This window comes from Ischnura elegans, chromosome 8, assembly GCF_921293095.1.
Source record: "Ischnura elegans chromosome 8, ioIscEleg1.1, whole genome shotgun sequence".
Lineage (NCBI taxonomy): Eukaryota > Metazoa > Arthropoda > Insecta > Odonata > Coenagrionidae > Ischnura > Ischnura elegans.
The window spans coordinates 1,844,470-1,861,734 of record NC_060253.1 but is presented as its reverse complement, the minus strand read 5'-3'; the positions used below and the strand labels follow the sequence as shown (position 1 = coordinate 1,861,734).

The 17,265-nt window shown below is 39.6% G+C and overlaps 1 protein-coding gene across 1 annotated transcript in view; it reads left to right on the top strand.

Moving 5' to 3' along the window:
- Positions 1-17,265, top strand: part of LOC124163701 (alpha-mannosidase 2) — a 200,727-nt gene that overhangs the window by 54,974 nt on the left and 128,488 nt on the right. The window contains exons 8-9 of the mRNA XM_046540768.1: positions 4,659-4,819; positions 9,289-9,478. Coding sequence (XP_046396724.1) covers positions 4,659-4,819; positions 9,289-9,478 — 351 coding nt within the window. The remainder of the gene's footprint in view (positions 1-4,658; positions 4,820-9,288; positions 9,479-17,265) is intronic.

The following is a 17,265-nucleotide window of genomic DNA, read 5'->3' as shown; positions in this document are numbered from 1 at the left end:
TTGGAAGAATCCAATAAGACAAAAGGGGTGCGAGAATAACTAGCTGCTATCCAAACTATCAAGAACATTACGAGCATTACGAACATTAATGTCAAATGGCATATGACCACGAGGAAAAGTCGGCAACATTAGTCACGTAATCCCACACGAACCAAAAAGCACTTAATGGAACATAAAATAACTCACTTTTAAGAGGAGAAACAACCAGAAACTGCAAAAAGTGGAGAAATAGTGGAGAATTGTCACCATTGTCCAGCACTCGGAGACCTCGACGAGAGGACAGGAAATCGAACCACGCTCTGCTACCAAAATGTGACGTTACGTCGTAAAATCTGGTTGATTTTTCACGTAAGTCCAGACAAGGGAAATACTCCAACCGTCGGTCACAAGCTGGATCAGGGAAAGACTCCACAAACAAGAAAAACAGCTCACAAGAAAAAGGTAGCAAAAAACAATTTACGAGTTATTATCGTTCGATATCTATTCAAAAGTAGAGTATTCAAAATCACAAGTATTACAGAAAACAATGATAGTAATTCATGATTCCAAAGGAAACATTACCAGCTAAATACCAGCAGAAAATTGCTCTAAATATGCCATGCCTCACAAGACATGTGACTCCCAGCAGGCCCACGAGCAGAAGAGGCCTTTCCTATGCAGGACAAGACAGGATGTGAGGGGAGGGATTCTTCCAGGGAGTGGAGGGGTAGCCAGTCGAATTCAACTACGGCGCCACTCTGCATAGAACGGCCGCTCCACAAAATCAGCATTCCTTGGTTTTGAGACAACAGCACAGCACCCAGAATTTTCCCCTCAACTTCTGGGTTGGAGACATCAGAGGGATAGTTCATTGGAACACATGGAGGGGAGGGAGATACTGGGGTGAGGTGTTGGAGGGAGAGAGAGTTGTGATAGGACAATGGTAAAACTTCTCACTCCAAGTGCAATACTAAGGCCTTAGCACCGATTTCCCCTTGCTTGCCAAGGAGTAAGTATTCCTCCGCAGTAGTCCTATATAAGTCTTGGATTGCAGGTAGGCTGGGTTCGGTGCTGGCTTCGGTGCTGGCTTTCGGATGCTGCTTTCCGGAGGCAGCATTTTCCGGAGACAGGATTTTGCGAGACAGGGTTTTGCTACAGGCGTTTTGCGCGAAAAATCCTTTGCGCGAAAAAACCTTAGCGCGAAAAGTTCTTGGCGGGAGAAGTTCTGCGGATAAGTTCGGAGGAAGTTCGAGGAAGTTCGAAGAATTTCTGGGGGGGGAGGGGTACCAGAAATTTTTGGGGGGGGGGGAACACTAAAAAATGCCACAACGGCATACAATCATTTTTTCACGAGGTGGTGTGTCCCTTAGGATATTTGAAAGAGATGTTAGTTGAATCAACTATTTGCCCAAATTGTTTCAATAAAATTAAAATATTCCATTAATCAGCTAAATTCCTGTATAATCCTTAAAAGGAAATCACAGTTACTCGCCAAAATCTTGGGTTTCCTGCTGCATAGGTAACCTAGTCAAACATTCATACATTCATCGTTTAGTATTCAAGGTGTTTGAAATTTGAGGTATTTGAATTTTCGAGCAAAGATTTAATATTCGATATTCGAGTTTGAGAAATCTGCTATTCTACCCATCTCTAGTATTTTTCATATTATAAATTCGCAATCGTTACTATCGCCTCGGATGCAGTTGAGTTCAGTCCAAAGGAATCAGAAATTTCGTTACACCCAGGCATGTTTATACCGCGACCAGTCTGAGTCAAACTGAAGAGGAAGGGAATATGTAGTGTAAGGGAGTCAGTTGGGGAAGTGGAACCAGGGACGAAGGAAGTGGAGGTTGAATGAGTCACAACCAGGCTCTCGTCTGCATAGACAGATTGCTAGAGTACATAGAGCTGTGGGAATATGAATACAATCGCATTATCACGGCTAGAAAGATTGCAGGTGGATTAAGAAAGCTCTCAATGAAAATAAATTCAAAACTTAAAGTTTGTACGTGGTGGAAGGGCTCCATATTAATAATGAAAGACACTTTAATTTTTATAAACATAAGGAAAAAACAAAGTGTCTTTCACTATTAATAATAGCTCTCAATGATTCTGGGAAGCAATAGAAAATGACAGACTTTCTGCATGCAAAATAATGTATTGATTGATTTACATAAATTATGAACATTACAAGAAATCAAAGTGAGCGTTTGGGTTATCCATGTTTTCCGGTTGTTTGTGCTATCTCTCCCCATCATTATAATCATAATCATAATTTATTCAACATTAAACATAATACAATGTAATAGTCTTCGTCAAAGAAAAACTAAATCTAGAATATACAATTTAGAGTATTGCTCTCCAGAAATTCATTGAGTGAATAAAAAGCTTGAGTCACTATCCACGAGTGAAGAACACCTTTAAACTTTCTTAAAGTACAATTTCTTGCCTCTTGAGGTAAGTGGTTGAACATGCAAAGTTTAACATGGTCAAAAGAATTTTTTGTAGTTGACAGCCTACAGTGGGGCTGTAACAGATTATGTTTGAGCCTTGTGTTGTAATGGTGGACATCAGCACCAGTTTTATGGCTGTCAATATTCACTTTCACATTTATTAAACATTTAAATATATATAGACCGTACAATGTCATAATCCCTTGCTGCCTGAATAGTGGTTTGCAGTGTTCCCTTACGTTAGAATTGGTAATAATCCTAATGGCTCTTTTCTGTAGAATGAATAACTCTTTAGATGAGGAAGAATGGCCCCAAACCTCAATGCCATAGGAGAGGTGGCAGTGAAAAATGGCAAAGTAAACTGCTCGAAGATGTTCGGCAGGAATGAGTGTTTTCAGTTTTCTAAGGAGGAATATGGCTTTTGATAACTTAGCAGTTGTAGAGGATGTATGACAATCCCATGTTAGTCTGCAATCAAGGTCAAAGCCCAGTAGCTTTAAATGTCTAGTGTGGTACAGAGTAGGGCTTAAGGAGAACACCATTTGTTGGGTTTTATTTGTGTTTGGGGATTAGCTCTGATAATCAATAAGTTGAAACATAGGCTTTCACAGCAAGATTAATTTGCATCATAGGGTTTTGAGAGCAGCTGCATATTATGCATACACGTGCATTTAAGGGTGCACAACAATGCTGGGATAGACCTACACATCAATCAGGTGAAGAAAGCTCCATCACCTGATGATGTGTAGGTCCATTCTAGCATTGTTGTGCACCCCTAAATGCATGTGTTAGCGAGCAACTCTCAAAAGAAAAAAAGATGGATGCCATGCAATCGGAAAGTAATGCATATTGTCGTGACCTCGGAAGAGCACGATACTATTTGGGGATCCGTAGCTGGAGGTAGAGAGGGACCTTAATTAACAGAGGCAGTCATTATAAAGGAATACACACCCATTTCTTAAGTAAAGTCCATTTAATAACATTCAATATAGATACATATTAGACTTAGGTTGTTAGCTTACTCATCGAAAGAACCCATTTCGAAGCAGAGTTGGAGAGTCGGATGGATGGCTCGAAGTCTCAAGGTGGATCGAACGATCGGCGTAACTGGCGATGTGGCGGAGAGAAGACGCTGGTTTGTCGGCTGACAAGGCGAGGATCAGAGTGGCAGAGGTTCCACGTCCAAAAGAGCGAATGATCATTGGTGTCTCCGAGTTTACCTATTTATAGTGGGTCCCCTCTCTGGAATATTCCACGGGTCGCTCGACACGTGCAAACAGAATAAATGCGTAGGTTTCCCATGACCTTATGAAAGTCGACCGTATTCTATATAAATTCATTACCCAAGGTGGTATGGGTTAATCTGACGTCAGAAGCGAGTGTTGAGTGTTTTCCCGGACGTCTGCCGGAAACCTGTGGTCGCGTGGTTTATGATACGCGGTGATTTCACAGGGTAGGCGCAAGAATTAATGAGCGTTGCGATATGTAGAATACGCAACGTGAATATCTTAGAACTAGCTTTTGGCCTCACGGGTCCTTTATCCGTGGGAGTCTGGCTAATGAAAAGGGCCGGGTCGAGAAAAAGGAACATGGTCTATAAAATTGATGGTGGGCCAGTATGGCAATATCCAAATATGGCAAAATTAGGAGGGAAAGCTAAAATCCGAGAAAGAGGACACAGGATGCGAAAAGCGTGTGGGCGGGAGATATGTGGAGGTCACCTAAGAATGCCTACGAGGCGAGGGGCCTAGCAACAGGGCGAAAAGTCGAACACGACAATATGTGTGTTTATTAATCTGTATTTTTACTTTTTGGCCTTGAATATGCTGCAGACCACTTCGGCTTTGGGTGCCACCATCCTGGCTACCATTCTGAGCCGGTTCCAAAGTACTAACTTTATGTGATCGGTTCTCAATACTGGTTGGTTAGGAGCATACAAAGTTTACCGTACCTATGTACAAAGTTTAATAGGAATTCAATATTGTGTGCATTTTAAGTCTCGTTCACATTTTCAGGTATTGTGCCTTATTATGTGTTAAATTCTAGGACTGCCATAACAGTGTAGTACTGACTATGTAATGATTTATTATCCAACCATGTCACAGTCTTTTGCTCAGCCAACCATCTCCTCATCTCCCTTTTTTTTTACACTCTTTCTATCTGTTACTCTCGGTTCTGTATCATTGTCACTCATGTGTTTTTTAATACTATTTTTCTTTCATCTAGGAATGGATGGTCTATCGATCCATTTGGAGTGTCTCCCACAATGGCATATCTCCTGAAGAGATCCGGAATAAAAAATATGCTCATTCAAAGAGTGCATTACTCAGTGAAGAAGCACTTTGCCCGAGAGAAGACTCTTGAGTTCTTGTGGCGCCAGGCATGGGGTGGGTGACTTTTGTTCATTGGTGTTACTATGTTATAATTCATACATAATTAGACTGTTCTATGTTTATAATGCCCCATTAATCTTTTTATTCCTTACCAACCCATTTTTTGCTAACAATGGTATTACTATGTTAAATAAAAACTTTTAGGCTATGTTGCTGCGCCAATTTCTGGGTGGCCCCTAACATTTCCCTACTGATGCTGGTGGCTTTCTCAAGGGATTCTGATGAGGTGGGAATTTATCGGAAAGTAGTACATATATAGGTTGGAGGAGTACGTTGTTGATAGTTTATACGGATTATGGCCAGCCAAGTGTGACTCAAGGCCGGTGTCCCAATTAAAATATTTCTTCTCCTCTTTAGTTATTTCTATGGCCTCTCTGACTAGTCTCTGTTTGAAACCTTTCACTTTGGCAACAATTTTTACTTCCTTAATGTCGATTGTGTGGCCTAGCATTGCGTGTTCGGCTTCCCCAAACTTCGTTGACTGCCCCAGTCGAATCGCTCTCTCGTGCTCCTCTAGGCGCCTTTTGAGTGTTTTGCCGATGTAGGTAGTTCCTCCCGCAGGTCTGGCATGGAATTCGGAGGACCCCTTCGACTTGTGGTGGAGTTCCATCCTTGACGGTTTTCATGACGTGAGGAGAGAAGATTGTCCTTATCTGGAATTTTCGCAGGATATTTCCTATTTTGTCAGTCATCCCCTTTACGTACGGCAGGAAGGCTCTCTTCTGGTGGCTGAGGTGATTTGTAGAGGAGTCTCTTCTTTGGCGTTGTTTTTGTCTTCATTATTCTTTTTAATGACCTCATCAAATGTTCGAGAGATAACTCTGTCGTCAAATCCATTTCCCCGTAGAATGGTTCCCACAAAAGTTTTAACAAAGAATGGTCTTACCCTCAGGCCTTGGGACTAGCATCCATGCCTCTTTTACCTTCAGTGAGTTCAACTCTTCAGCAATGGCTTTTCTTTAGCTTTTTCCTATTAGGATAATATTTCCTTTTTCTTTCATTTCTTGGGTAACTCTGCATCTCCTATGTTTGAAACAATTCCCCAATCTGCATATCATCAGAAGAATATTCACCATTTAAAGTTAAATCAACATTTGGTACTGATTGGCACTATGGCTCCTTTTGCTTATTTACTTTCCATCCTGGCATGTAATGGTCGAATAGTGTTCTCATTGTTATGTTGTGCAATAAATACTTAATTCTATAGATGGGCCATTCAAATTCATAAAGCCTTTGAATCTTAGAACAGATTCGAGATTTGAAATCGCAAATCTTTCGTGTTTAGTTTTTGATCAGAATTCTTCGAATTTGCATCTAAATACAGTGGCGCCCCGATCTATCATTGATCCCACATTGATAGTTGTCCCGCATTCAACGATCACCATTCCTGGTCCCAAATGAAGCTCCATACATATAATGTTATTTTTTTCCGACATATATCGTTCCTCGAAATATCTTTTTCCCACATTGATCTTTGAAGATCACGTTTCACGATTTTTCTGCTTCCATCGTTTGACAAAAATGAGATGAAATATACACAATGGCTAATAATGGGCAATTTATGGCTAATAACTATAGTCACATACATAGTTTGAATTTTCCTCAAGAGATGGAACTACCATTGGGAGAAGCTCAGTGCCATAGGATAGTGACACACGCATTTCCCAAAATCTGTTATCCCCCTCCATTCAGCAGTCACAGCTTGCACTGGGGTTGAATGGTGTCTGACAAAATCATAAATCACTGGCTTCAAAAGAAAATATGAAGTTACAGGAGAGCAAAAGAAACCTTTTTCACGCCTCCCCCTTTCTCGCCCGCTGACCTTTTTCAGCTTACCCACTTCAAAGTTCCACGTTTCTGGAAGTCAACTGCTGCATGAGTCACCTATTAGCCCAAAATGTTTTTAACATTAACTTTCGGCAATTGGCATTATACTTTTATTAGATTGAAATATTAGTTATATGCTCGTTATTCAAAAAAGAATGAAACCAAACACAACATATTTCTGACATTATTTAAGCAAGAAAATATTTGGAAAAATACGATGGAGACTTAGCTTTCTGGCAAAACCTGTTATCTCCACAGCTGAGTTTCTTGGCAGTTGATGCGGCATTTTTTTCCAAAAACAGGATATCAGGTTACGTTTTACGAGTTATACTCTAAGTCTCACTTGTCAGAATTACTGGCAAAGGGATATCTTCTCTGGATATTTTGTTTCTCCCTAATAGCAATCCGTATTCATTAGCTCATCTGGCACTATGCTACTTAGGAAAGAGTGAGTAAGTTGCCTTCTCTTTAAGACAAAAGTTTCATGGCGCAGTCATATATATGATCATGCTTCACCCTGTGCAGTATGCTGTGTGTATGCCGTACACAATAGCATCAGTTCTGAACTTCACCTCGTACAAGTGGTTCCATACTTTCCTGGGTGGGTTGACATCAAACCAGCAAGTATTTTCCAAGTGGGTGTATTGATGTGAGGTTTCATTTTTATTAGTTTTATATTTACTAGTCTTCGGACAATGGCCCTTCCATAGAAACAAGTGATTACTTTAAAAGATTGTCGGAAAATAATTGAATATGAAGAAAAGCATCCGGGATAAAAGCGTGTGAATATTGGAGAACACATTGGGCTGTCCATTAGCACATGATGGTAGGGGTGGGGGTAGAGCAAGCTACCTGGTGAAAACAATAAGTGGAATTAAGCCGAGGCTCAGATGGGCGTGCCGCTGACAATTTACGCAACATTGATCACCCTTTACACGATTGCCTCAATTATATTAAAAATATACTCATTAGAAAGCAACATTTCAGATAAATTATTTTTGGCCTTTGTGATCCATATCACTACCAATTACTGCACCAGCAAAAGTGGTTGTTTTAGCTATAACATGCACTTTGCTCGTAAGTACGTGTACTTGAAATGGCATTTGATGGATAAGAATTTTTACTTCAGACAGAAATCCATAATAGCTGGGCAAATGCTGAATGGAGTGCAAACATTTTTTAGCGAGGTGGTGTGTTCCTTTAGGACATTTGAAAGAGAAACAACAATATGCCCTAGGTGTTTCTATAAAGTACTAATATTCTATTAAACAGCAAAAATCTTGTTTGAATCCTGTAATAAATATCATAATTACTTGTAAAAAACCCATGTGTTTCCTGGGATGCAGGCAACCTGGTCAAATGTTCCCGCATTGATCGTTTTCCTGCATTCATTGTTTTTTTCCTCCATCCCCTTGAAAAGCGATGGATCGAGATTGCACTGCAATAGCCAGTAATTGTTGCTCAAACAGTTCAAATACCAAATGCGATAGAGAATAACATGGAGTATTGAATCTCCTTGCCAGGGTATGTTGTCATTGGATTATAATTTAGTGATTTTATGAGATAACCATCTTAGAATATTAATAGATTAATCATTAATAACGAGACATCTATTATCATTTTAAATAAGAGAATGAGCTGAGTTCATTGCAGCAGATGCTTCTCCAAGTGTACTAGCTTCATCTTGCACTGAGATATTTATACTATACTGAAAAATTATTGTTATATGCAAAATAATTTATGGTTTTTGTCTCTCTCCCTTTTTTAAACTATGATCTTCTGTGTATTTCTGAATGTATTTGTCGTCATAGTCATAAGCACTGATTCACTGCAATTTTCGAGATAAACAATTGCCTGCACCCACCACTTTCCTATCACAATTTGTGGAAGTGATGTCGTGAATATTAGCTTCTCTTTCAAATAAGCATCATTTAAGTATTTTTCAGTTCTCTATGAACCTCTATTATTTCTTGTGAAAAAATGAAGGAGTAGCTGGACCCGAGAATGTAAATGACTGCTCGTGCATCAGGCCTACACACCAGAGTCAATACCTGTGGTGATCATTCATTCCTCAATTGGTGGTTTAGTTGTTTGAACAATAAATGTACTATCTTAGGAACTGATTTTTTTTCTTTATTTGCTCTAATAATAGATACATGGCAAATGGTGATGATAATAATAATAATAATCTTGCAATAACATACATAATTAATGAAATGAGGACCTGCGATTATCATCATCAATCATAAACTGGTTCTCTGCCTTTCACTGTCAAGTTCCAAACACCAAATAAGGAAAACTCTGAAATTTGGAATTCAAATGCCTTGGAAGAAGATGGCTTGGTAGTTTATGTAACTGGTTACCATACCTGACTTGAAATTGGGAGTAATGGGTTTGAATGCTGGTGAAGACAATACATATTTTTTCGTGATGAATCTCATCCTTAGTGTATATGTGCACCCATGTGTGTGACTGCATACAAAATACTTGTTTCATGCAGTGTTTTGTATAATATTTTCTTTATTACCAAAGAGATTACTAAAATTAAAATTGTTGCCAATTTTGAAATGACCTAAGTTTAAGCAATTATCTAAGATATGATGTATTGAATAATTGTTATTTTTTCATTTGTACAGATTCCAGTGGTCATACAGACATACTCACCCACATGATGCCATTTTACTCATATGATGTGCCACACACATGTGGTCCAGACCCAAGGATATGCTGTCAGTTTGACTTTAAGCGTTTGCCTGGAACGGGAGTCACTTGCCCATGGAGAGGCTCAAGGGCTCAGCCGATTACTGCTGACAATGTTGCACAAAAGTGAGTTAAAACGTTTGCCTTTTTTCCTCTTGTCATACCATCTATTATTCCTGTTATTGGAAGCATGCCTAAGGGTATTTCTTGATTTACTCAAAAAAAAAATGATAGAATTAGATGAAGGAGTCAGTTACATGCCATAATTTATAGTATGTATTGCAATCCTGAGATTGGTGTTTGTACCCTCCATCCTACTTCCTTTTGCCAGGCTACTTCCCTCATATCTCTAGATGGTCTACTTCATTACGTCTGTGCCTCAAGTTCTTATCTCTTGCTCTTCTTTGGGGAATCCATAGGCACAAGATCGATGACATTTAGGGTAGTTGATGACCAAATGTCTTTAGTATCGGGAGTATGAATTGAAACTAGGGATGGTTGGACTGGATGCATCGGATCCAAATATCCACAGAAATTGCCCCTCATCGGATAAATTGGATCCAAAGTCACGGAAAACTTCAAAGCTGGATCCAAAATTAAAAATAATTGCTTCAGTAAATGCAATGCCCTATTAGAGTGGAAAATAGTTCCGCTTCTCTCTTCGAATGCACCAGTGCACTGCAATGCTTGTCCTACTCATGATCCATTTTGTTCAAAAGCTCTGGCTGCTCTCTATGTAATAGACTTTTAGCCTTGGGAAATTTAAAGGCAAATTATGACCGGCACATAGCGTGAAACTTCCTAGGAGATTGAACAAGCAGAGGGGGAGGTTCAGCCCTGTAGGATAATAACCATGACGAAATTAACTTTGTTGCAGATTTCACAAAATCGTTAACATCCTTCCTAGCGCCCTCTATCAGCCCTCGGGCCATGCCAATGACATTTTCCTTTCTCCTCCAATAGCAAACGGACTGTAAATCATTTGCTTTGAAGGAAAATACCAAGTTACATGGGAACAATGGACACGTAACTCGTTCCTCCCCTGTGTCACCGACTGACCTTTTCCAGCCCACCTGCTTCAAATTCACCCCATTTCTTGTGGAAAATGGTATGTGAGTCTCCTATTGGACACAAATATGTCTAGCAATAGCTTTCTGAAATTGGATTACATGCATGAGATTCAAAAAAGAATGAGCCCAAATACAATGCATTTCTGACAGTATTGAAGTTTCTTATGCTCAATTTGATTGACACAAGGTTTCTAGTCTATACTTGGACTAGAAAGGCTATATATAGATACACGGCTATACCAATACTCATAACTGTCCAAACATGACATTTTTCAAAGAAACAAGTGTTAACGCATAGGCACACTCACACGAGACGAGACTGACTGGAAACTCAAACTGCAAACGTATACAAAACACTCCCGATCATCCAAATGGGCTAATTAATGAATGGGAGAGACTGCACGAATAATCGGAAAAACACGGATTATCCAAACTTTCTCTGACATGTCTTATAATGTTTATAATTTACATAAAACAAATGATATATTATTATTCATGCAGTTATTATATTATTTAAGAGTGCTTCCCGGACTCATTGAGAGCTTTCTTTGCCAGTTCGCGATCTTTTTAACAGCGATAACATGGTTGTAATCATATTATTAATGCTCCATGTAAGGCCTGGTTTAAAAAACCACGCATCCGTGGTTGTGTGATCATGGATACAGAAAAGTGGTTTGCACGAATGCTTCAAAACCACTGCTCGACGTCGGAAAATACACTGTCAGGCATCACGCCACGTAGTCACGTCTCGCACAAGTTGCCCGGGTTACAACTGCTGCGCGACGTGTATCCGTGATCAGGGACTGCGGTTGCGCACTGCGAGGCTTGGAAAACAGGAACACGCTGCTCCTGTGAATGCAACTACAGTGGAACCTCGTTAAAGCGAGTACTGGCTATAGCGAGAACCCCGCTATTACAAGAGATAGCCGATGCACCGTCAATTGACCCTATAATAAACATGTTAAAAAATTCGTTTTTACGAGACCCTTTTGGTGTTGGCTCTCACCATAGCGAGGGTTTCACCGCCGGAACACTTTCATCATGACTCCTTAACCTCTCTAATTGCTAGCGATCTGTTGGAAATGAAGTTAATGGTGTGCTCAGTCTCAAATTTATGTGGTAAACTGTCGTTCGATAAATAAGTAGTTAATTTTGGTGAAAATATTGTGGCATTAGCATTTGCGTAAGCTTGATCTTCTTTTGTTCCTCGGGCGGCAGAAAGCAGTCAGCAGCATACCCGCACGTCCGTGAGTTGCGTGAATAGAAAGCATTTGATGGCAGTCACCATAGCCAAAAAAACACCAAATACGTCTAAGCGAGAAAATAAAAATAAAGGAGTAATATGAGAGTGTCGAAATTAATTTATCTTCTTATTCGCTCTGCACAATTAAAAAAACAAAAGCGCCCAAGGAATGCAGACGATGAAGAGTTATAAGGAGCTTTGTTCGGGTGGTTTTGCCCACTCAAATCTGCGGGAACTTCTGAGAAAAGGGCTACGCCTAAGCCTAAAGCGGAGTATTTCAGGGATAGATTGCGAATCGAGGATTTTAAGAGTGCGGAAGGTTTATTATACTAATGCAAAGCACCAAAGCGTTATCTCCCCTCACAACTCCCCTGGTGATGCCTGCGGTGTAAACCCGAAGTCGTGGAAGAAAGAACTCCGATAATAAGTATCTTTAGAAGTATTCCCCGCGTCATATAACATAGACGAAACTGAACTTTTTTACATCCAATTCCCCGGCAAAACCCTTGCAGTATGAGGTATTTCTTGCAATGATGCCTCTAAAAGTATGAAGTGCGCCTTAGCGATGATGTAGGATGTACGAAGCAATGACACTCAGCGTGAATTGTCCGGACGGACGTATTTATTCTCCGTTGTGGATTTACAAGGGTGAACTATTCGGGTCATTGGTCGGAGTCGTACTGGCGCTTTCTTCTGACACGTGGGTAGCCGAGCATCCCCTGGTGGCCGCTGGAAGAACTCATAGAGCAATCAACTCTCGTTTGCAGTGCCGTGGTAAACTCGGTGTGTTATTTCAAATACGTCGCGAGCGTAACACTAAAAAAAAACTTTTTTTCAACAACGGCAATTGTAATCACATAATTTTTCAAGCTTAGCAAAGTTTTTACCGTAGATGATGAAGATATTACACTATCTGATAGAAAGTCTTCCAAGGCGGGAATGTTATACAACCTTCCACCGTTTTTGCCTGTAGAAACAAATGTAATGCGTTATTTCACTTCACTGTTGCTTAACGTAAAGAAACAATAAACATACACCAATGGAAACATTTGAGGCATTAAATAACTGCGATATTGTTTTATCAGTTAATTTTTGAATTTTCAGAGGAAAATACCAAAATAATAGAATGATCACGTAAATGCACTAATTAAGTGCATAGAAAAATGGCTTCGTCGGTTGTGCATTGGCATAATGATTAACGAAACAATGCTTTGCATGATTTTTATTCAGTGCGGCGCTTATAAATTGTTTGAATAGTTGGTCGTTGTTTGAGTAAGGAAATTTAGTGATGCAAAAAAACATCACCTTTCGTCTGGATTTATGCTTACGTTTATCGGATAGATGTTTATCTGTCGCCGCACCACTCCTGTTCTTGTATATCTGTTCGCAACAGGTATATTGGCTATTATTTGTTCCATCTCCGGTAAAGCGACAATTCGCTATAGTGAGTGTTTATTAGTGCACCGTGGGGTGTCGTTATATCGAGGTTGCACTGTAATTGCTAATTTAATTTAAATTAATTTAATTTCCAATTTAATTTAATTAATAACTAATTTTTGTGATTGCTTCTGTTTTACGAAGAGGATTCTAACGGAAATAATAAGCCCGTTGTATCCTAGCATTAATTGAGTAATTTAGATGAATTTGCATTCGATTTTTTTTAAAAAGATCACGGAAAAAATTGAGCGAGAGTGGAAATTATGCATGGATAATCGTCAACCTGGATAAAGCGCGGCCGAAGAATCGGGAGTGTGCTGTGTGCTCGTGTGGCTCGCCCCACTGCGCCTTGAAGCCTATGACGTCACACAGTTGCAAGGTGGGACGTGTTGGTCCCCTGGCTCCCTCGTTCGTGGCCGTGTTCGTTGAAAGACAGAGGTGGTCTCTTCCCCTCCACATGCCTCTTTCACATGCCTCTGCTGCCCAACCCCATGCCGAGTGGTCATCTCGTTCTGTTAAAGTTTTGCCTGCATTGAGTAGAGTAGTTATCCTGCAGAATGCAACACTGCATCACAAGAGTGTGCTGTATCGTGTGGCTCGCCCCATTGCGCCTTGAAGCCTATGACGTCACACAGTTGCAAGGTGGGACGTGTTGGTCCCCTGGCTCCCTCGTTCGTGGCCGTGTTCGTTGAAAGACAGAGGTGGTCTCTTCCCCTCCACATGCCTCTTTCACATGCCTCTGCTGCCCAACCCCATGCCGAGTGGTCATCTCGTTCTGTTAAAGTTTTGCCTGCATCGAGTAGAGTAGTTATCCTGCAGAATGCAACACTGCATCACAATCGTGTGTTAACTCACGATTGTGACAAACTGATCTGGCTTGCAACGTAGGCGGAGCCGAAAAAAATCGCTTTCAGCAGGAAGAAAAAATGGGCGGAACGCTGAACAGTTCCTGACTTCACACTGGATTAAACGATTCTTTGTTCAGATTATGCCCAAAGTGCGAGTTCTTCTATGCCACGTCGTGTGGCATCGGCAAACTCCAAAGGTGCCTAATTTGAAATTTTGCGCACGTTTGAATTTTTTTAATGTTTGTATCTCTGAGAGTTCGTAAATCTAATTTTTAAAGAAAGAGGACTAACTGTGCTTTCAATTTACGAGCATTAAAGAGTGGGTCACCATAATTCCTCAGGAATGAAGCTTATTATATGATGTTGCATGCAATTGAAGTATCTTGTACTGAAGGAAGAACCATAATTGATGCTCTTGGGCTCAGTACAAGAAGAGAACTTAAACGTTGATCAATGATGAGAGTGTAGCGTTTTGTATATCCACCTATATGTCATTGCTTTTTGTGGAACTCCTTAATAAAGTTCATTTTGTTTCCGCCGGTACCGGGACTGAGGTTTGTAATTTTGTAGTAACGTTTCTTTAACTATAGAATGGATAGGCATTTTCTTCGGGATCAACTTTGAATTTGAAAACGAATTTGAATTTGCAGTTGTCTTTGATAGCAATAACGAGGACTTCGTAATAATGTTGTTTCGTATTAACGAGAGCCTACTGTACTAATAAAAATGTCTTCCATAGCGTGGAAATATTTTTATTTGGATTGGGAGAACTCAGTGTATGTTATGTGTGTGCACTGTGGTGTGAAACTATTGTAAGGTAGTACAAAATCCACCTCAACACTACTGAAGCATCTGCCACTGAATCACATGTCAGTATGCGATGAGTAGAGATCTGTGAAATTTGGGATGTGTGATATTGCGAAATAAAAAATAATAAAAAATGCAATATTCCTTTGACCTGGTGCTTTGCCTATACTTTCAATGGCTTTTGAAGATTTTGGCTCTCATCTGTCTAGTTTTACATTGCAAAATGGCCGACCCGTTTTTCACATGAAATTTGACAAAAAGTAGACATTATCTTTAGTTTACGAAAAACATAACTCGGAAAATTTGAACCACTATATAAAGTAGAGATTTTTAAAGAGTACTAAATAGAAATCTTGGAAAAAAACGTTTGCGACGAGAGAAATAAGAGCGATTTTCAATCGCGCATTAAGGCTGAGCTACACGCCGCGGAACTCTTGAGGCCGATTTCTCAAGTTTTTTTTTAAACTTTAGTCTTGAAACTCGTCATTTAAAGCACGAATAATCGTCTTCATTGACCAAACACATTAAACTGAGGATGTTAAAAAGGATTATGCAAGGATCGACTAGATCATTTAGCGCATTACTCGAGTGAAATTACTAAGGATTGGATATTTTTCAGAACCTACAGAACATAAGAAATATGGCTCGGGTATTGAAGAAAAGTGAAGAGATTAAGTCGGCTTGCTTAAGAGAGAGAAAAATGAATCGAATTCTTGAAGAACTTGAATTCCATGAAGATTCAAGATCCATTAAAACGTTGATATAATTTTTAATAGAAATTCCAAGTTTCCGAAATCTTGCAATTTTGGTTGGAAAGTACTTACCACATCATACAAGTGTGTAGCAAAAGGCGATTTTCTGCAGACAGTAATACTGTAACATGGAGACGTGAAAACCTGAATAGTTGGAACTCGTAGAATACAGTGGAACTTGGTTAGTACGTTCCTCGTTAGTACGTTTTCCTCCTTAGTACGGCGATTTCTCTCGGTCCCGGTACAATCCAAACAAAATACAGGTAAAAGTATTTGGTTAGTACGTTCGAAAAAATTGCGCTTTCCTGGTTAGTACGCTCAATTGCTTGCCGTGACGCAACCCGCAATTCGTTCTCTAGTATCTTCTTAAGGGTCGTAAACCTCCGAATTCATGATATAACTTATTATTATTAGCTATTGACATTCTTGCATTCGCTCCACATCTCTTTCTTCGACCGTGATTTATCCAAATGCATTTCTTAATTCTCATGACGTGATGAATAATAAAATGCGGCCATTTATCAGGAATGTCTGACTATGGAAAACTGCCTCCAATGAGAAGCCCCAATTTTCCCCACCCCGAGCTCCTCACCTTCTGTTGCCTCTGGAGTGCCCACTGCGCACAAATTTCGCGAGTGGGCAATTGTTGCTATTGCACGAGTTATCATGATGAAGAAATGTCGAGTCTTATCCAATTCCCAATTTATCTAAAGCAGTACTGCACGTACTCCATAAACTCGACGTCAAAGCTATGGAAGCATTGCATTGCTTCTCCTTCCAAGGAACAGTAGAAATAAATGAGATAACATTCTACAATTAGTATTATACTGCCTCCTTTTAAATGGTCTAGATTAGGTCTAGCGTATTTGACTACTGCTGCGGGAGCAGACGATGCTCTGGATCTCCACGCGAAGCTTAGCTTAAAAATACGTTATCTCGGCACGTAAGCAGACGACATTATACAAATTTCTAAAGTAAATTTCAACTGTATAATACAAAATCTTCTTGTAATTACGTCGTAATCTAATAATCTTGCGTGTTATTAATCGATATATCGATCGATATAACAAACGATATGGTTTTATTCCAGACGCGAATGTGTACGGTAGTCTCCGTAATTTATGGTTAATACAATTTTGTCCCATTTTTATGATGTTTAAAAACAACCAGTGGACATAATCAGGGTTGTTGTTATATTCTCCGAGTATGCTGTGAGAAAGAAGAAATGACTTAGCTTTACTTTCCTCTTTCTATAAAAATATATAGGATAAATCACGGGAGATAGACGCCGTTTTCACGTGATTGTCTTCCAGAAACCTATGAAACATTGTGATTTTTATTCACATGGTATTGTTTTTCAATGTAGCGCTCATTTTCGTGATTTTAAAGGTGAAAAGAGTTCAGGAAGGCGATCCTACGAGAACTACCGATAGTAATTGTAATTATGACAACTTTTCCACAGATTGCAATTACCCCGACTGCTATTATTTACTTTCCTCGTTAGCACGTTTTCCTGGTTAGTACGTTCATTTTTTGTGGTCCCTTCAGAAACGTACTAAACAAGTTCCACTGTAATTGGTTTTTCTGCTTGAGAATTTGAAAGGACCAAATATTACATGACTCATATACGTTGTATATAATCTTTATTATAGCTGTGAAAATTGCTATACTCATGGCTCTCCCTTGTAGTTTGAATACATATATGACTTAAATGGTCAAGATATTACTTGGGGTTAATTAATTTCAACTGTGCCTA